Source organism: Hibiscus syriacus, unplaced genomic scaffold (genome assembly GCF_006381635.1).
Source record: "Hibiscus syriacus cultivar Baekdansim isolate YM2019G1 unplaced genomic scaffold, ASM638163v2 tig00111947_pilon, whole genome shotgun sequence".
Classification (NCBI taxonomy): Eukaryota; Viridiplantae; Streptophyta; class Magnoliopsida; order Malvales; family Malvaceae; genus Hibiscus; species Hibiscus syriacus.
The window spans coordinates 301,436-323,079 of NW_024063219.1; the positions used below are offsets into that span (position 1 = coordinate 301,436).

Sequence of the window (21,644 nt, forward strand, 5' to 3'; positions counted from 1 at the left end):
CTATCAAATAAAAAATATAACATTCAATCCCATCATTGAATAAGCAGGATATAATAACAAATTAAGCAGCTTCCTTTTCTTTGTCCTATTGGATGCCTTTTGTTTCATTTGTAGTTATTGTTGGTTCATCAAGGCCCTATTATTTTTTTTTGAAGGGGGCATTTTGTATGTTATAGATTAATGAAAATCATACAAAACAACTCATAAAGACGGGTCTCGTTAAAAAACTCTCTAAACCAAATAGTAGAAAAAGAGTACCACATGAATATGATTGAAAAAAATACCCTGCATAAGTTCTAGCACAAATTATCCCATAAATACCAATGCTACTTGCACATAACCATTCTCCACCTAAAGCAAACTAAGCCTTAAGCAAGATACCAGCCAACTAGCCTCTAACATCAGCATTACAAAGCTTATTGGCCACATAGCAAATGGTGCAAAACGAAATTGAATTGAACAACAGACCTTGGCGAATATTGCAAACAACACATCTGCACTAACCATCCAACCTTTGCACAACCACTTTATACGCTCCAGCAACTTTAACAAGGTTATTAAAACTTCAAACACATGAATATTTTCCAACCTCAACATTTACCCAAATATAAAATTTAAGAACAGATTTGTACCCGACGCCAACTACCACCCATACACCCATCTCCAAATCAAACGCATAAATCCATGTACATACTGCCTCCAACATAAGTCCCCTGCTCGACTTTAAAGACACATTCCTTGGATAGTGATGACCATATCTTTTCTTGTATTATTTTCTTTGTAACGCTGCATGAATGATCCATTGTATTATTTTTGGTTGCCCTCCCAATTCCAAGGATTTGCCTTGATTAATCCGGACCCTGCATACACAAGGATTCGAACTCGAGATATTGCTTAAGTAATATCAAGCTACTTACCACTTGAACCAACATCTTTAATGATCCATTATATTTTCAATCACATGGATTTCTTTACTATGAGCTCCAATATAGCCTATAAATATAGGAGCTTGAATCGTCATCCTATTTTATGACTAAAACTTTCAATAAAAATATAAAGCATATTCACCGTGATATAGTAATTTAAATTTATGATTATAAATAGATTATATACCGCTCAATTATTAGTAAAATTATAAATAAATAATTGAATTTTGAAAAATAATAAACAAGTAACCTAATTAATTATTATAAACATACCACTTCACTGTTAAAAATAGAACATACATCAACTTTTTTTAATTACAATCAAATCATTTAATTTATCGATTGTGATAATTAATTCATTTAATTTATCAATTGTTACTATTAAACCACCAATTATAACTAAAAAATTAACGCATATTACATAATTAAAAGCTGGATGAGCGGTGATCAAATGAGTGATCCATTTGTAATATTTCTAATAATTGACCGACTTGTGGTGTCTTTTACCCAAGCTTAAATTATCGGAGCAGGCACTCAGCAGAACTCCTCGTGTCAAAGCGGTCAAAAGTCAAAACCTCCCTCCATAAATCCAATTCCCGGTCCACCAAATCACAAAACCCTGGCACCCAAAGCAATTGAATCGTCCCAGAGGAGGTCGCGAAGATGGGGAAGAAACAGCACAGCAAAGATCGAATGTTCATAACGAAGACGGAATGGGCTACCGAGTGGGGAGGCGCTAAATCCAAAGAGAATCGTACCCCTTTCAAACGCCTTCCCTTCTATTGCTGCGCGTATGCCTCTCTTTCGTTCCCGTATTTGCTTGTATCTTTACCAAAGTCATGCTTATTTAATTGCAAAATTTTTATATTTTGGTTTCCTCATTCAGTCTTACATTCACGCCCTTTGAGTTGCCTGTATGCACGAAGGATGGCAGTCTCTTCGATTTAATGTTGGTATCTTCTTATTTCAATTTGACCTTTTTCAACTTTAATATGTAGGTATATGTAAGTGTAATTAAGGGTTTATTTATTGTTTTCTGGTGCAGGAATATAGTTCCTTATATTAGGAAGTATGGGAAGGATCCGGTTACTGGGGCTCCATTGAAGCCTGATGATCTTATCAATCTTACTTTCCACAAGAATTCTGAAGGTTAAAATATTTTTTAACTAATTCTTATTTTTAATAAGAAGAACCAATTGTAGTACTTGTGCAGTCATATGATATAGTGCCACTGTGATGTGTCAGTGAAGCATGTTGTGTATGTATAAGTAAAATTTGTCATGTTCAAATTGAAAAGGTCATACTTGTTTGAAATATCGTTCGTATAAAATAGTGTAATAATTAATAAATATTCCTTGCTTGAACTGTTTATTTGATACTTAGATTGCGTTAACTGCTTTCTAGATTCTTTTATTTGGTGCATGGGTCTAATGATTGATTTTTAATCTGCACATGCTGCAGCAATGTTATGAAAAACAAAATTTTAGTTATCTATCCTTTACTTGACTTTCTTTAACTTTCTGAACAAGGTAGAACATGAGTGCTTGTCTTCTTTTACACATGGCGTGTGAATCTTAGATTTTGTACAGTTACTTTGGGTTTGAATTGCATAAACAAAACTATGGGATGGTTGTTGCATGTTATTTTTAGGTTATTTTCATTCTGTATAAATTGTGAAGAATGTGTAGAAAACAAACTGTAGAAAGAAAACAGACTGTATGGTAGAAAACAAACTGTAGGAAACAAACAAGTCTGTTATTTTATTCTTTGCATCCTTTCAGTAGAAACATATTACATATTTATATACAAATTATGCCTCTAAACTAGGAAACTCTAAGTTAGTCTTTTATACTAATCCTAGGAGATGTAATCCCTTGAAATAAGGGATTTGAAAAACAGAAAATAATTACAGAATCTCTTGACAGCTCATTTCTATAATTCCTACACTCCCCCTCAAACTGGTGTATATGTTGTATATACCAGTTTGAATGACAGCTCATCAAAAGTCACTCGTGGAAGGGCTTTGGTGAAGATATCTGCAAGCTGTTTCTTCGTCGGAATGTACTGCAGTTGTGCAACTCCATTGTTGACCTTCTCATAAATAAAATGTCTGTCTATCTCAATGTGTTTCGTTCTATCATGTTGCACTGGGTTTTTTGCTATACTCATAGCTGATTGACTGTCACTAAAAATCTCAAAATTCTTCTTGTCATCTAAGTCCAGTTCTGTGAGCAGTCTTTTAATCCACATTCCTTCACATATTCCGAGAGCCATTGCTCTAAACTCTGACTCATCACTACTTCGAGAGATAACGGCTTGTTTCTTACTTCTCCAACTCACCAAATTATTCCAAACGTAGGCACAGTAGCCACTAACTGACCTTCTATCAGTTAATTCACCTCCCCAGCTTGCATCCGTATAAACTTTCATTGTTTTATCTTGATTTTTTCTAAATATAAGTCCAACTCCTGTGGTAAACTTCAAGAACCTTAGAATTCTGTTAACAGCTTCCAAATGTTCTTCTCGAGGATCACTCATATGTTGGCTGACAATGCTCACTGAGTATGCAATATCAGGCCTGGTCAGTGAAAGGTAGATCAACTTCCCAACTAACCTTTGGTAGGTTTCCTTGTTTATTGGATTTCCAGTCCGGTCCTTGCAAAATTTCAAGCCTGACTCCATTGGAGTTTCAACTGGTTTGCAGTCGAGCATCCTTGTTTCTACAAGAAGATCTAAAACATACTTACGCTGGTTTATGACCAGCCCTTCTTCGGACCTTGCAACTTCCATACAAGGAAATACCTCATACTTCCTAATCCTTGGTTTCAAACTCCTTTGCAAGATTCATCTTTAGCTTTTCTATTTCTTCTATATCACTGCCAGTTATAATCATATCATCTACATAGACAATTAGGAGGGTTATCTTACCACTCCGTGTAATTTTTCTGAATAACGTGTGATCCGCTTGGCTTTGTTTGAAACCATTCTGTGTCATAGCCTTAGCAAATCGATCAAACCAAGCCCTGGGAGACTGTTTTAAGCCATATAAGGATTTATTGAGCTTGCACACAGTTTTCTTAGTGACCTTTCCTTCTAATCCGGGGGGACCTCTATGTATACTTCTTCTTCAAGGTTCCCATTTAGAAAAGCATTATTTATGTCCAGCTGATGCAATTTCCAGTCAATGTTAACAGCTACTGATAACAATATTCTGATGGTATTCAATTTTGCAACCGATGCAAAAATCTCTTGGTAGTCGATGCCGTAGGACTGAGAAAAACCTGTAGCAACCAGCCTTGCCTTGTATCTTTCCACACTCCCATCCGAATGATATTTGACTGTGAATATCCACCTACATCCAACAGCTCTCTTCCCTTCTGGAAAATCTGTCAAACTCCATGTCAAACTCCATGTCTTATTCTTTTGCAATGCTTTTATCTCCTCTTCTATAGCCTTTTTCCACTCAGGAGATTGAAATGCTTCTGTCACATTTCTTGGGATTTTCACACTGTTAATGCTGACAGTGAAGGCCCTGAAATTAGACTGTAATTTCCCATATGCAACATACTTATTTATGGGATGAGCAGTGCATTTTCTTACCCCCTTCCTAATAGCAATAGAAAAGTTATCAAGATCAACAATAGTAGCCTCTTGGTAACCATCATTACCTTCTGTTTCAGATGCAACAGGATCCGAATCTGGTTCTTGGCTTTCAGAGGCAACAGGATCCGAATCTGGTTCTTGGCGAATGCTAGGCTGACTGATTTCTTCAGCAACATCTTTCCTTCTTCTTGAGTAAACACTAAGTTGTTTCGGATGGTGAGTTATGGTTTTAGGGTCATTGTTAGGTGCATTTTTGGTAGTGGTGGAAGGGGTTTTGCACGGACTAGAGTTATGAGGTAAGGAGAAAGGTAATTCATCAGAGTTATTTAGGTTATTCCCATCACCCTCACTAGGAACTGGAACTGTGCTAGCCGGCTTTGGAGAGACAGTAATAGGTAAAGAAAGGATAGGCTGTAAAGAAATATTGGTTTGAACAGGCTGAAATTCCTTGTAACTCTCCCCCTGAATTTTTGTTCCCGAAAAATAAGGTTGGTTTTCAAAAAATATAACATCAAAGGAGACATGTCTTTTTTGTGGAAGGTAACACTTGTAACCCTTCTGACTCGAAGAATAGCCCAAGAACACACACTTTATGGACTTAGGATCTAATTTCCCTCTGTTGTGGATATGAACAAAGGCTGTACAACCAAACACCCGAGGAGAAAGACTTGAGTTTAAATGTTTAAAATGGGGAAAAAGCTGAAACAGAACCTTAGTAGGAATTTTGAAATCTAAAGTCTTACTTGGCATTCTATTGATGAGGTACGTGGCTGTAAGAAGAGCTTCCCCCAAAGATACTTAGGAGCATTAGCAGCAAACAGAAGAGACCTAGTAACCTCTAAAAGATGTCTATTTTTCCTTTCTGCTACCCCATTTTGTTGAGGTGTGTTGACACAAGACGTAAGGTGAACAATGCCTTTTTCCTTAAAGAAATACCCAAGAGTTTTATTCAAATACTCACTCCCATTGTCACTCCTCAAAATTTTTATTTATGGGTCAAATTGGGTTTCAACTTTTTGATAAAAACTTTTAAAAAGAGACTCAACCTCGGACTTTTCTCTCATTAAGAATACCCATGTTGTCCTAGAGTAATCATCTATAAAAGACACAAACCACTTATACCCAGAAATACTTTTGACAGGAGAAGGGCCCCAAATGTCACTATGGATGATGGAAAAAGGTGTTGGTTCAAATTTGGCTGCAATATATGGTTTTCTGGTGTGTTTGGCTATTTGACAAATTTCACAGGAAAACAAGGATGGATCTTTATTTATAAATAAGTTCGGTAACATTTTGGAAAGAGTAAAAATTAGGATGACTTAATCTAGAGTGGAGAGTTCTAGGAGATGGAAATTGGGATATCAGGTTTCTAAATGTTTGTCAGTAAGAAGTACACCCGATGGAAGGAGGGGAATTGGACGCTATGCCCGAGTTTACAGAAGATCAAGAGCCAGACGAGTGGTTATGGTCGGGTATAGAAAAGGAAAACACTTGTTCAGAGGGCAGTCAAAAGCATAAACTAAACAGTAATGGCCTTCAAAACAGTCAGCAATTTTCAATAGGAACATGGGAAAGGAGACAAGAGAAGGAAATTAACTGTTCTGCTAATGTTCAGAGTACTTCTATGGTTCCTATTATTAGCAGCAAATTTCCAGAAAGTGTGGCAGCAGATCCTCTTACTGCTTCAGGGAAACAAAGAAAGAATAAAGGAAGAGAAGAGGTTTAATCACAGAAGCTTTGGACATGGCAGAAGTTTCAACTGTTTATTCTTGTACTTTTTCTAAAGTGTTAGAGGAAGCAATGGCCACATGGGAAGTCTGTCAGATGTTAGGCATTTCATTCAAGGAAGGGAGGGAGGTTTTTATAGAAAAAATTAAAAAGCTTGAAAAAGGTTTAGAGGTAGTAAGTGAAGGCTGATAGTTGGCCTGTTTTTGCTGCTCGCAAGATTGATTTTCTCTTGTCAATGTTAATTTGTAAGATTATTTCTTGGAATGTAAGGGGTCTAGGGAGAAGGGAAAAAATAAGAGCAGTGTTAAGACTTGTGAATAAGAATAAACCGGCCATATTGCTTTTACAGGAGACAATTAAATAAATGTCAGAAGGGGCTATGCAAGAAATTAGGGGGAAATCTGTTGAAGGGAGAAAGTTTTTCAGCCAGCGGAGGGGACCGCAGGTGGACTGCAGTGTTAGTGAAATGAGAATGCATATGAGGTTAGTAGGGTGTATAACCAGAACAGATTTCTGGCGTTATCAGGAAAGTTCAAGGTGTCTAATGTTGAGTGTGTTATAATAAACGTGTATGGTCCGCCAATAGAGGCTGAAAAAGAGGAGTTGTTTAGGCAACTGTCGAGTTTTGTTCAAACTTGTAATCTGCCAGTTTGCATCGGCGGAGATTTCAACGCATATCTTGATCAAGAGGAGAAGAATGGTGCTTCACAGAATTGGCATTCAGTGGACTTGCTAAGGTTTTTTGTGCAACAATCTAATTTAATTGGTCTTCCTTTAGTAAGAGGCAGTTTCACATGGTGTAATAACAGGGAGCTTCCTACATGGGTAAGACTAGACCGTTTCTTAATCAGTAGCAGTTTTTTAAATTGCTTTCCAAAGATTATACAGAGAATGCTTCCTAAATCCCTCTCTGATCACAATCTGGTGCTATTGGAAGAAGACTGCAAAAATTGAGGACCTAAACCTTTTCGATTTTTTAATTATATGTTGGAGGAAGATGGTTTTGTAGACATGGTTCAAAAAATCAATGATAGATCGGGAAAAAGATAGAAGGGGAAGGGGAATTTTCAGTTTATTGCAAGGAACTAAAAGGATGATCAAGGAGTGGCCAAACAGAAGTAAAGAGGGGATTTCAGAAGCTATTACAGAATTGGAGAGCAAAATAAACGATTTGGAAATGAAGGCGCAAGGCAGTGGGTTTTCTTCATACGAATGGGAACAACTTATGTTATTCAGAAAGGAGCTATGGAAATTGCACAAGATTGAAGAAAGTATTTGGTTCCAAAAGTCGAGGGTGAAATGGATTAAAGATGGTGACAGAAATACTAGGTTCTTCCACCTAAGTGCTGTAAACAGGAACAAAATAAACACCATTTTTGCATTGAAAGTGGATGGGGAGGAGCTGAATGATTCAGATCGAATCAAGGATCGTCTCCCTTTTCTTTAAGAAAATCTATAATTCCAAAGATACTATGGAGGTAGAGGACTTGAAATTTAATTTTGCAGAATTGAGAGTCGATCGAAGGAATAGTCTGGAGGTTAAGTTTTCAGAGGAGGAAGTTAGGGAGGCTATTTTCTCTTCGGAAAGTTCTAAAGCCCCTGGCCCTGATGGATTTACGATGGGATTTTTCAAGAAATTATTACCGACTCTAAAGGTGCAAATAATGAAGTTTATGGAGGATTTTTACTGTGGAAGGAAATGGGAGCATGGGGTTAATCATGTCTTTATATCTTTGATCCCAAAGAAAATTAATCCGGAATGAATTGAAGATTATAGACCTATAAGTCTCGTTGGAAGTCTATATAAAATCATCTCCAAAGTTTTATCGAAGAGACTTGTTTCAGTGATTAAAGATATCGTGAGCCCTTCCCAATTTGCATTTATTCCGGGGAGACAACTGTTAGATTGTGCTTTTCTTGCAAATGAAGGCATAGACTATTGGAGGAAGCAAGGGCTGAAAGGGGTCGTTTCCAAAGTTGACTTTCAGAGAGCATATGATTCGGTTGAATGGCTAATTATCCTTAGATTAATGAGAGTCATGGGCTTTGGCAAGAGATGGGTTTCTTGGATACAACACTGTCTTTCCTCTGCTTCAATCTCAGTGTTAGTGAGTGACTCTCCAACTGAGGAATTTTTGATGGGTAAAGGGTTCAGACAAGGATGTAGTGTATCCCCTCTTCTGTTTAATATAGTTGGGGAACTTCTTAATCTTATGTTGATTAAAGCTGCCGATTTGGGACTTTCAAGGTTTTTCTATTGGAAGATTTGATCCATTTCATCTAACTCACTTACAGTTTGCTGATGATCTGATTTTGTTTTGTCGTGATTCTCCTACCCATATATTAAATATTAGGAGAGTGTTGAGGATTTTTAGTCTAATGATAGGGCTTCATTTGAACTTATGTAAGAGCAGTTTGTATGGCATCAATGTGGAAGACGACTTATTAAATGAATGGGCAACTAAGGCTGGTTGTGCCATGGGGTCTTTTCCTACAGTGTATCTAGGACTACCCTTAGGTGCAAAGAAAAATTCTGAGGTTCTCTGGGATCCGGTCATCCAAAAGTTTAATAAGAAATTATCCGGCTGGAAAGCTTCCTCACTTTCAATGGCGGGTAGATTGGTGTTGTTAAAGTCAGTTTTGTCCTCGATGTCGATTTTCTTCCTTTCTATTTTCAGAATTCCGAGTAAGGTTAATAGGAAGATAAATTCTTTGATGGCCAATTTTCTTTTGGGGGAGGGAACATCAAACAGTCATATTCACTAGGTGAATTGGAAAATGATATGTCAACCCTTCGAAGAGGGAGGTTTGGGAGTCTTGGATCTGAATTTTATAAACAGAGTACTGCTAGGTAAATGGGTTTGGAAGTTCGCAAATGAAAAAGACACCCTTTGGAAAAATATGATTTGTAGCAAGCATAATGTTAGTAATATGTCCCTAGCTATCAATAAGGTAGTTTCTCCTATGGACTCATGGATTTGGAAAGGAATTACAAAGAATTATTTGAAAGAAGATGTAATTAGAGAGGGATTGAGATCTCACTCTAAGATTCGAGTAGGCAATAGTAAGTCTATTTTCTTCTGGCACGACGTTTGGGTAAACGATGACACTTTAAAAAATCAATTTCCAAGGATCATTGCCCTATCAAATAACAAGTGGGGAAAAGTTTCAGAGTTTGGTTGTTTCGTGAGCAATAGATGGGTTTAGAATATTCAATCTAGGAGGAATTTATGTGATTGGGAATCGGATTATTGGATTCAACTAATGTCATTGCTTGAAAATATTGTTTTGTCTGAATCGGTGGATGATTTTCTGTCTTGGTTGGGGAAAGGAGATGGACTGTTCTCGGTAAAAGCTTGCAGGTCGACTCTTTCATTCAATTCTGGTGGTGCTTTCAACTGGAACAAGTGGGTCTGGTCAGGTTTGACTCCTCCCAGAGTCGAAACTTTTCTATGGCAGGTTTCGCATCAAAGATTGGCAGTTAGAATGGAGTTGAAGAGAAGAGGTGTTACATTGGAGGATGTCCTATGTCCGTTTTGCTCTAAACAAGAAGATACTATTCAACATCTTTTCTTTTCGTGCTCGGTTGCAGGGGATTTATGGAATAGTTATTTCAGGTTATGGGAAATTTCTTCAGTCTTGCCTAAAGATCCACCTTCCTTGCTAAGTTCATGGTCTGATATTATGCCAAATTCTACAATTTGGAAGTTTATACCAAGAGTTGTTTTGTGGTCAATATGGAAGGCTAGGAATTTGGTGGTTTTTGATAATTGGAAAATGGACAGATCTTCTCTATTCTTCATTTCCAGATTTAGATTGGCTAATTGGTTTCTTGCTAAGTATCCGGATATCATTATTCAAGTTGACTCACTTGTTGGGGACCCAACCCTTGCAGATAAGCATCAGTTTCCTATATCTAAGAGAATGAAGGTTCATAGTTGGCTTCCTCCTCCAGCACATCTTTTCAAACTTAATGTTGATGGGGCAGTCAGAGGTGACGGGATGGTGGGTGGAACTGGGGGCATTTTAAGAGATTTTGAACAATTAAATTCTAGGGTCCTTTTCGAATAGGGTTGGTCCAGGTCCTCCTCTGGCTGAGTTGAAAGCCATTGAGAAAGGCATTGATTTCTTTCTCTCATCTGCTTGGGCTACGAAGGAAAGACTGATAATAGAGAGTGACTGTAAATCAGCAGTGGATTGGATTTTGTTGCCGACTTTAGCTTCGCCTTTTTTTAGTTCAATGGTTGGGAAAATTGTTTCCCTAGTTTCTGCTAGGGAGATTATTGTTAGACACATTCCTAGGAGTTGTAATTGTGAGGCGGATACTTTGGCTAAACAGGGGATTGGCTGAATTTTTTCTGTTGTTTTAGATGTTTTTTAGTAGGGTTTTGTTGGCTTACTGATAAGAGGCAACCTGTTGATTGAGGACCTCTTCGATTGTAATGGATCTAGAACGAAGTAAGTAATTCCTTTGCAGCAAACTTACTAAAACTCAGGATGATGGTGTGGGTTGTATAATTAAGGCTATTGACGAAAATGGCTAAGAAAGGATAAAGAAAGGATAAAGAAAAGAAGGAATTAGGTTGCTGGAAATTTAGAAGGGTGAAAGGTGGAAGATGAGTGCTAGGAGAAGATGACAATGGTGAAAGAACAAATCTGGAAATTTTTGTTAACAAACAAAGAACAAGGAAGAACCTATACTAAAAAGTATAAACCCGAACCTTATACGTTCAATGTTCAAAGGACTTGGACCTGTTAGATAGCAATCTAAGAACCCGAAGTATCACAAGCTTGACACAACAAGATCAGACTTGAAATGTCAAGAAAATAGTTCTAAGAAGAACCAACATTGAGAGAAAACCTCACAATAATTTTTATTCATCCAAATGTGTCCTTACAAATGAAATAAGAAAGCCTATTTATAAAGTTTTGAAGGGGTATGGCCGAATGGGTACATGGTGATTTGGCCAGCCCTTGTGTCCCTCTAAAATGACATGATTAATTAATAAATTACATGAAAACATAGGTGCTGATTCGGTTGAATAGAGGAGGCATGTATCATGGCCGGTTATTGCTTGAATCCCTTCAAGTTGGTGCTAATTGGAATCACAGGCCTTGCACAAGGTTTGCTGGTCATATGGCACGCACATGGGTGTTCTAGAGAACCTTGTAGTGCAGTCTTGTGCACAGGATGAATTGCTGGCCATGTGTAACATCTTGGGCATGCATGGGTCTTCCTCCAAGTTTACTTGAGTGGGTAGCTAGTTGGCAAGCAAGAGGCTGATTGTGATTAACTGGACTTGAGCTCCTCCAGCTGAGTTGAGCTCTTCTTAGTGTTTCACAAGCTGCCATGTTCTTTGAGAGTTGTATATGTCTCCCAAATGCTCCAAGTTGTTCCAACGTGTGTCATGCTCCAATGTACTGTTTGTGAGTTGTATATGTCTTCCAAATGCTCCACTAGCTGTTACAACGTGTGTCATGTTCCAATGTATTGTTTGTGCAAGAAAAACAAGATAATTTAATGGCATTGAAATTATATGAGTTAAATACCTTGCTGCCGTGCATGATCATGTTTATATGAGCTAATGTTTAAAGTCTAAGAGCTAAACTGAATGCATATGAGCTAATAAAATAAATGATAAGTATGCTGCCATTATATAAATGTGATGAATCACGCTTAATGTGAATGCAAGACTATTCTAACATGCTTAACATATTTAAATAACAATGTGCATGATGTGTTCATACTAAACTAAATAACTAGTAACCTTAACATGAAATGTATTATAATAGCATATAACATTAAACTAACATAAAATACAACATAAAAATGTTCAACAGTACTCTCTTTGTAGGTGAAAACGTGCTTGCATCACACACTTATATACCAAATGAAACTAATGCATATAATTACTTAGTATAACTAAGGTGGCGTTAAAATGTTTCGTTTCTGAGGCATAAACATTATGAAATGATTCAAAAATTTGTAAACACTTAAGAGAAAGAACTTCTCTGAAATGCTTTGCCTTAGAACGTGTGATAGGTTCTATTAGTAAGACCTCCGGATCAGCTTCCTTTGCTGGCATAGATGTGCTCACATCATCCCTCTTCTTGAAAAAGATTTGACCTCAAATCTGCAGAAACATCATAAGGGATAAATCAAAAATGTTAAATGTAACACTTACGTTGAATTCACCCGGTAAGTCCAACTTATAAGCGTTATCGTTCACTTTCTCCAACACTTGAAACGGACCATCTCCTCGTGGTAACAACTTAGAACGTCGTTGGGCTGGAAAACGTTCCTTTCGAAAATGAACTCAAACCCAATCTACAACATCGAAGGTAACTCGCTTACGACCTTTATTTGCTTGCTTCTCGTACTGTTGAGTCTTCCGCTCTAGATTTTCCTTAACCTGTTGATGCAACCTTTTCACATAGTCTGCCTTAGACTTTCCGTCCTTGTTCATAACCTCAGTTTGTCCATCAGTTTGAGGATGACAAGTAGTGAAAAACATCAGTTTCGTTCCCAATTTGCACCAAAGAGTCCTCCAGAAATGACTCAAAAACTTAACATCCCTGTCAGAAACAATAGACCTAGGAATTCCATGTAAACGAACAATCTCCTTGAAAAACAAGTTGGTCACATTAGTAGCATCATCAGTTTTATGACACGCAATGAAATGTGCTATCTTTGAAAACCTATCAACCACAACAAAGATATTATCTCTACCTGTCCTATTTCTAGGCAATCCCAACACAAAATCCATCGAAATATCCAGCCAAGGAGAATCAGGAATAGGTAAAGTTAAATACATACCGTGTGGTAGAACCTTCGATTTTGGAACCTTCGATTTTGCTTTCTTACATGTTACACAACGTTCACATATTATTTCAAAGTCTATGCGCATCTTAGGCTAGAATAGATGCTCATTCAAAATGCGCAACGTCTTAGTAACTCCATAATGTCCCATAAGTCCACATTCATGTGCTTCTCGAACAAGGACTTCTCGAATTTAGATTCTTCCTTCTTTGAAAAGATGGTCATCATGTCGATAAAACTTCTCATCTGCACTTTTTTCACATGACATATCTTTCTTCAAAATCAGGGTCAGTGGCGTATAAATCTTTAATATAAGCAAAACCAATCAAATGAGAGTCCAAATAATTCAGAAGTACATACCTGCGGGACAAAGCATCCGCTACAACGTTGTCTTTACACTTTTTATATCGAATGACATAAGGAAAAGACTCCAAAAATTCAACCCACTTAGCATGCCTTTTATTCAATTTATGTTGACCTGTAATGTGTTTCAAAGCCTCATGATCGATGTGAATCACAAACTCTTTCGGCAAAAGATAGTGATGCCACACGGTATGCATACATCTCCTTATCATAAACTGGATAGTTTAAGGTGGCACCACTCAAATTCTCAATGAAATATGTATTAGTTTGAGCACTTGAGACGTGGCAACACTATCTTTTGCCGAAAGATTTTGTGATTCACATCGATCATGAGACTTTGAAACACATTACAGGTCAGCATTAATTGAATAAAAGGCATGCTAAGTGGGTTGAATTTTTGGAGTCTTTTCTTTATGCCATTCTATATAAAAAGGGTAAAGATAATGTTGTAGCGGATGCCTTATCCCGTAGGTATGTACTTCTGAATTATTTGGATTCTCATTTGATTGGTTTTGCTTATATTAAAGATTTATATGCCACTGACCTTGATTTTGGAGAAAGATATATGTCATGTGAAAAAGGTGCAGATGAGAAGTTTTATCGACATGATGGCTATCTTTTCAAAGAAGGAAGAATCTGCATTCCTCAAGGGTTAATTCGAGAAATCCTTGTTCGAGAAGCACATGAAGGTGGACTTATGAGACATTCTGGAGTTACTAAGACGTTGCACATTCTGAAGGAGCATCTATTCTGGCCTAAGATGCGCAGGGACGTTGAAAGAATATGTGAACGTTGTGTAACATGTAAGAAAGCAAAATCGAAGGTTCTACCACACAATATGTATTTGCCTTTATTTATTCCTGATTCTCATTGGCTGGATATTTAGATGGATTTTGTGTTGGGATTGCCTAGAACTAAGATAAGTAGAGATAGTATCTTTGTTGTGTTTGATAGTTTTTCAAAGATGACACATTTCATTGTGTCATAAAACTGATGATGCTACTAATGTGGCCAACTTGTTTTTCAAGGAGATTATTTGTTTACATGGAATTTATAGGTCTATTGTTTCTTACAGGGATGTTAAGTTTTGAGTCATTTCTGGAGGACTCTTTGGTGCAAATTGGGAACGAAACTGATGTTTTCCACTACTTGGCATCCTCAAACTGAGGTTATGAACAGGGACGGAAAGTCTAAGGCAGACTATGTGAAAAGGTTGCATCAACAGGTTAAGGAAAATCTAGAGCGGAGGACTCAACAGTACGAGAAACAAGCAAATAAAGGTCGTAAGCGAGCTACCTTCGATGTTAGAGATTGGGTTTGGGTTCATTTTCGAAAGAAACGTTTTCCAGCCCAACGACGTTCTAAGTTGTTACCACGAGGAGATGGTCTGTTTCAAGTGTTGGAGAAATTGAACGATAACGCTTATAAGTTGGACTTACCGAGTGAATTCAATGTAAGTGCTGCATTTAACGTTTATCCCCATATGATGTTTCTGCAGATTTGAGGTCAAATCTTTTTCACGAAGGGGGATGATGTGAGCACATCTATGCCAGCAAAGGAAGCTAATCCGGAGGTCTTACCAATAGGACCTATTACACGTTCTAAGGCAAAGCATTTCAGGGAAGTTCTTTCTCTTAAGTGTTTACAAATTTCTGAATCATTTCATAATGTTTATGCCTTAGAAACGAAGCATTTTAATATGTTACATACTGATGTGTAACGCCACCTTAGTTATACTAAGTAATTATATGCATTAGTTTCATTAGGTATATAAGTGTGTGTGATGCAAGCACGTATTCACCTACAAAGGGAGTACTGTTAAACATTTTTATGTTGTATTTTATGCTAGTTTAATGTTATATGCTATTATAATACATTTCATATTAAGGTTACTAGTTATGTAGTTTAGTATGAACACATCATGCACATCGTTATTTAAATATGTTAAGCATGTTAGAATAGTCTTGCATTCACATTAAGCATGATTCATCACATTTATATAATGGCAGCATACTTATCATTTATTTTATTAGCTCATATGCATTCAATTTAGCTCTTAGACTTTAAACATTAGCTCATATAAACATGATCATGCACGACAACAAGGTATTTAGCTCATATAATTTCAATGCCATTAAATTACCTTGTTTTTCTTGCACAAACAGTACATTTGAGCATGACACACGTTGGAACAACTTGGTGGAGCATTTGGTAGACATATACAGCTCACAAATAGTACATTGGAGCATGACACACGCTTGGTTTAAAAAAGCGCGCATCAGGCGCGCCTGATGCGTGATGCGGTTGTTGCGATGGTTAAAACGCATCTGGCAGTCTGATGCGGTAGGGGGTACATGATGCGGGCCGATGCGTTTAGTAAAATTTTGATGATAGTTTCTCGCAAGTCCACAAAAAAATAGTTACTTGTGTTATTATTCGAAATCAAGATGGTTAGATAATGGGTGCATATAGGAGAACTCAACAAAGGGTTACCTTTTCGTTTTTCGTTGAAGCCATGGCGGTTGTTCACGCAGTCATCTCTAAACTCTCCTCTCCGAATGAAGATTTTTCAAAAGTTAGTGCTTTCATCTGGGAAGCACAAAAACGATATTAATCTTTTTGATGCATGTGCGTTTCAATTTGTTCCGCGAAAGAGTAACCAGGCAGCTCACCTCCTGGCGATGGACGGTGATCACGAACTCACAGATACTTATTGGATCGAGGAAGCCTCGCGATGAGTGGAAGTCCAAGCAGATGAAGATTGAATGTACTTAGACCCTCCTTATATCCGATTCTTGGCATGGGTAGACGAAGGATGGAAGTATTGATTGTTTTCTTCTCTACTTCTCTGAAGATCGCTCTCTTCATCATTTTTTACTTGGTTAATTCAGAGGAACTGAAAGGCATGCTAGTTTTTACTGATTTGTTTACTTTGTTTGGGTGTGTTTCACGAACCTGATGTTTCCTTTATTGCTAGCCAGCTGGCTTGCACTTGTTTTAAGACATTGGCTTATTTTGTTTTAGTTTAATCAAAGCAGGCATTTCCTTGGTCAAAAAAAAAACAAAAAACTTCAATCCATCAATGTGCCCGTATAGTTTGAAAAGTTTCAAATTAGTTTTGTTTCTCTCTGACCCCAATAGTAACTTATCTTGTCCGGATAAAAGTATATACCAAACAGAGGTGTTAACCTAAAATGAATTTCAAAATTGGAAGTTAATTTTAATTCAAACTCCAAAATATTGAAAGATGATATTATAAACTCCAAAATATTGAAAAATGGTATTATAAACTTCAAAGTTAATTTTAGCTAAATGAAGGCCTCAATTGAGCGCAAAATTTTCATGAGGGTTTAATTGTTTTTTCTTTTACTGTAGGTTTTATTACAATTAAGTCTTAAAACTTTTTATACAAATTTTACTTTTATATACTTTCTATAATCAGGAGCAAAATGATAACATATGTAAATATTAAGGGTTATGTTAAATTCAATCATTCATTGCAACGTCGAAAGGAAACCCTGATCCTATTGCTTTGGATGATATTGATGAAAGTAATGAATGGTTGATGGGTAGAATGAAAAATGATGAAGATAAAAAAGATTTGGTGTTTCTTGATGATGATCTTACATGGGATGCGGTGGGTAGAACTTCCGGGGCTAATGAGCCAAGTCATTTCACTAGAGGAACAAGAAGAGGAGGTGATGATGAGGTCGGCCCATCAAGAAATGATAAAGGAAAAAGACTCGCTCTTGTTGATGAAGATGAGATGGAGTAAGACATTGGAGTGATTGATGATGATGAGGGAGATGGAGACGTGCTCGGGTTTGATGATGGGGATCTTGGAGACATTTAGTTTGTGACTAGAGAAAGTTTGGAGAACTTTGTGGGGGGGGGGGGAGGGGGGAAGGGAAGTGGGGGCTATTGTTGATTTGTCTTTTGGTTGTTTTGATTTTCCTACGCGTACTTGTATATTATGTTATTCAACATTTATGAAGTACTATTAAACTACTTTTGGTATTAATTGAAATTTGTTTTGGTATTAATTGAATTTTTTTTGATATATAAGTATTTACAAGGTATAAAATAAGTTCAAAAGTATTTTTTGTGAAAATTGGCGCATCGGGTTCGTGTCGGCTCCCGGGACACTAAACGCATCAGAGCGCATCCCGCATTTTAAAACCAAGGACACACGTTGGAACAACTTGGAGCATTTGGGAGACATATACAGCTCTCAAAGAACATGGCAGCTTGTGAAACACTAAGAAGAGCTCAACTCAGCTGGAGGAGCTTAAGTCCAGTTAATCACAATCAACCCCTTGCTTGCCAACTAGCAAATTGGAAAATGATAATTCCTTGATGAAGATATTTTTGGATATTCTTATTCATCATTTCAGGTCAATGATGGATTTAGACTTTGTAGAAAATGCCTCAGGATATCTCTGCAAATTGAATCTTGGTCAGTGTTAACATTGGATTTTTTATCAGGTGAAGAGTCGTTTTACAACTGGCGCTGCTTCACGATCCTTTACTTCTACCAATTATGATCCAGTCACCAAAAATGAATTTGAGTATGTTAAAGTTGAAAAAAGCCCTAAAAAGAAAGGTTATGTCCAGCTTCATACAACACATGGTGATTTGAACATTGAGCTGCACTGTGATATTACTCCGAGGACGTGTGAGAATTTTATCATTCTTTGTCAACGTGGTTATTACAATGGTGTGGCTTTCCATAGAAACATTCGGTATATTGCTAATTGCTCAGATCAAATTTTGTGTACTGTTTTTCATCACTTGGCTTGATATTTTTGACTCATGCTGATGAAGTTACTCTGGTTTCTAGGAATTTTATGATTCAAGGTGGTGATCCAACTGATACTGGGAGAGGAGGTGAATCAATATGGGGAAAGCCTTTTAATGATGAACTTAACTCTAAGTTGCTTCACTCAGGAAGAGGTGTTGTTAGTATGGTTAACAGTGGCCCTCACACAAATGGTTCGCAGTTTTTCATCCTTTACAAATCTGCAAATCATTTAAACTTCAAACATACCGTCTTTGGTGGAGTTGTTGGTGGTTTGACGTCACTATCAGCTATGGAGAAGGTTCCTGTGGATGACAATGACAAACCTCTGGTGAGTTTTGATGTTGAGTTTTATTTCCATAATTAATGATTCTCAAGTTTTTATGTTTTTCATCAGCTTGGTTGATTGCTTCATTATTCAAATGCAAGATCTTTTATAAATCGTTAGCCATTTAGCTCAATAATCTTACAATTTATTTTTCTTTTGCGTAAAGAAATAATATTAAGGTCAAAACCAGTTTCTGTTTACAATAAATATTGAATATCTGTTTGTATGGTGTTTGCTGCTGCTTCCCTTTTAATCGTGTATGATTTACTGCTGAAAAAAATGTTTGATAGGAAAAATCCTGAATGTTCAACTTTGTATTTAAGCATTGTTATTGTTCAAAGGATTGGCTTCTAGGATAGTTTATGTTCCAAGACTAATTTTTGTGTTTTCCTGTGTTGCTTGTGCAGGAGGAGATTAAAATAATTAGTGTTACAGTATTTGTAGATCCGTACTCAGAACCTGATGAAGAGGAAGAGGAAGAAAAAAGCAATGGTGAAAAGGCTGCTGAGGATGAGGATAATGATAGTTTTGGTCCCCACTGGATTCCAAGATTCTGAATTTTAGTTTCTTATTCTATTTATATTTTCTTCTTTATGACTGATTGTTTTGGACCATTTCCTTTGAGTTTCCAGGATAAGATTGGGTCTTGGTATAGCAATCCAGGTACAGGAATGGCAGAAGCCGGAGCAGTTGGCGGCGGTGGTGTTGGAAAGTACTTAAAGGCTAGGAACTCCCAAAGCGAGTCTACTGCTGTTGGCAATTTCTGTAACAAAGAAAAGGAAAACCGCTCCCGGAGAATTTAAAGATTTTTCTGCTTGGTAAACCGGTGAGGCTCTTTAATTCACCACCATCACCCTTTTAAACGATACAAATGTGCTCCGGAGCTTGGAAGCAAGAGGTGCTCAAAATTAGAATTTGCATTTCAACACTGCTTTGACCAAAACTGTGGGAACGAGAGATTCAATGACAGAAAATTCAGATTCTGTTCTGGTGGTGAGGTGAAATTAAATTTTCAAGGTGGTGAAAAGAAGAATGGAAAACCAGCTTTCATACCTTCTGTAATTTTTATCTTCTGTAAAATATTGTTGTGAGCTTTGTAATTTCCTTTAGCCAAGGTCCATATGACGTACAATTCAGTATTGCACTATCATAGCAGCCACATATCTTCTCCATGGTCTTTTCTCACAGTTGAGCACGAAGAACAAGAACAGACAATATGATTATATGATGGCAGCTGGAAGGAAATGGTGGGCCATCATCTGTTGAATTCAGGACAAAACAGGCGAGTCTGATGATTCATTTAGTTGCGAGATTTTTTGATGTTCCAGCTGGCCTCATCTTCCTCAGCATTAGTTCTATGCTCTTGAAAGCTAAAAACACTAGAGAATTAATGGCTTTTTACATGTTGCAGGGAAGCTAAAACTAGCCATTATGGACCACTCACCAAATGTGCATTTCTGACTTGGAAATATTATTCTTAATCCTTCTCTACACTACAACTTGGTGTGATGTTTCAGAGCTTTCTATTCCTTGGACATTTTAAGAGGATCTGGGAATAAATCCTCAACTTTCGGTGGAAGGTTGCAAGTAGAGTGGGTTGTAAACAACATCCTTTTAAGCTTTGCTGTCGTTTTCTCCATCGAATCACTTTTGCTTCACAACTTGATTAATTCTACATGCATGGAAAAGAATGATGTAATAGTGAGTTGAACCCCATTTGGTAAAAGTGAGAAAAACCTATGCTTTTCCTTTTCCATTGTCCTTGAAGCGTAATACCTCATTATGCATTTGCGCCTCAACAGACTTGCTGAATCTATGCTTCATCTTATAAATATAAAGCTTTCGATTTCTGAGATTTGGAATGAAATTTGAGGAATAAAAGTAAGATGTCATGGGAAAGAGAAACTTAGAAGCATAGTATTTTGTGGTCACAACATTTAAGATCCAATCATATTATGACATCTCATTTACATTCTCTTACGGATGTTTCAAAACCAATACGTATGTGAACAAATTTGGACCCACAAATCCATGGAACAGCCACTAGTTGTAGGATTGCTTTTGAAGCAAAAGAGTTGAGTTTCGATAATTCATGATTATTTGATAAGGTGCGGAAGAAAGGAAGCCAGGCCTGGCATCTCCTAATGATCATTGAAGAAAATCCAGGGGAAACACAAGTCATGAGAAAGTTTCCACATCAATACGATCAGTAGCAACCCATCGATTCATTGAAGATAATGTAAACAAAGTTTCGAACGTTAACTTTTAAGATTTTTTTTGGAAACTGACATTCAAGACATGATATAGCGAAGATGATGCAGTAATTTTTAGTCTTTAGATTTTGCATATTTAATTTTTAAAATTAAATAGTCAAAATTATTTATATCTCATCTCACCTATAAATTAAAGGATAATACATATTCAAACTCACATCCTCTTACATTTTTCTTGATATAACATTTCTTCGTATATATTACAATAACTCTTATACAAATCGAGATAAGACTTTATCACTATATTTTCCTAGTTAGATTTTTAAACTATTAGTTTTGATATATTTTAATACTTACATTTTTATTTTTCAAAATTATATTTAACATTTAGTTTTTGTTTCATTTTAGTACCCGTTAAAAATTTAATGTTAAATTTTTTTTTTAAAAAAAAAAAGAAAATTTAGATACTAAAATTGATCAAAACTAATATTTTAAGTATTAAACCCGTTTTTAACTGTAGGATACTAAAATAAAATAAAAATGAAACAGTATATATAATTTTAAAAAGAAAAATAAAAATTTAATTACTAAAATTAATGATTTAAATACTAAACGTATAGTTTATCCTCCGGTTTATCATCTCACGATTCATTGAAGGTGACGGTAGTGGGTGTGATGATAGACGGCATCACCTTTAGTCTGGAATAATCTACCCCTTACAATCGCAAACCCGTTTCCCACGCCTTCTCCCACTATCACCTACACCTATGAATTCATATGCTCTATACTGATTATGTTTAATTTCTTTCATTTTTTATACTAATTAATTGTGTTGTGGTATGGTATGGTATGGTACCACATTTTA

General features: G+C 36.6%; 1 protein-coding gene across 1 annotated transcript; it reads left to right on the forward strand.

Moving 5' to 3' along the window:
* The first annotated feature begins 1,473 nt into the window (after window positions 1-1,473).
* Window positions 1,474-19,844, forward strand: LOC120173392 (peptidyl-prolyl cis-trans isomerase CYP65-like). Its single transcript, XM_039180580.1, has 7 exons — window positions 1,474-1,717; window positions 1,813-1,875; window positions 1,972-2,075; window positions 17,926-18,182; window positions 18,281-18,569; window positions 18,974-19,087; window positions 19,199-19,844. The coding sequence occupies exons 3-7, from the start codon at window positions 2,037-2,039 to the stop codon at window positions 19,367-19,369; spliced, it is 870 nt and encodes a 289-aa protein (XP_039036511.1). The 5' UTR covers window positions 1,474-1,717; window positions 1,813-1,875; window positions 1,972-2,036; the 3' UTR covers window positions 19,370-19,844.
* Window positions 19,845-21,644: the final 1,800 nt, after the last annotated feature.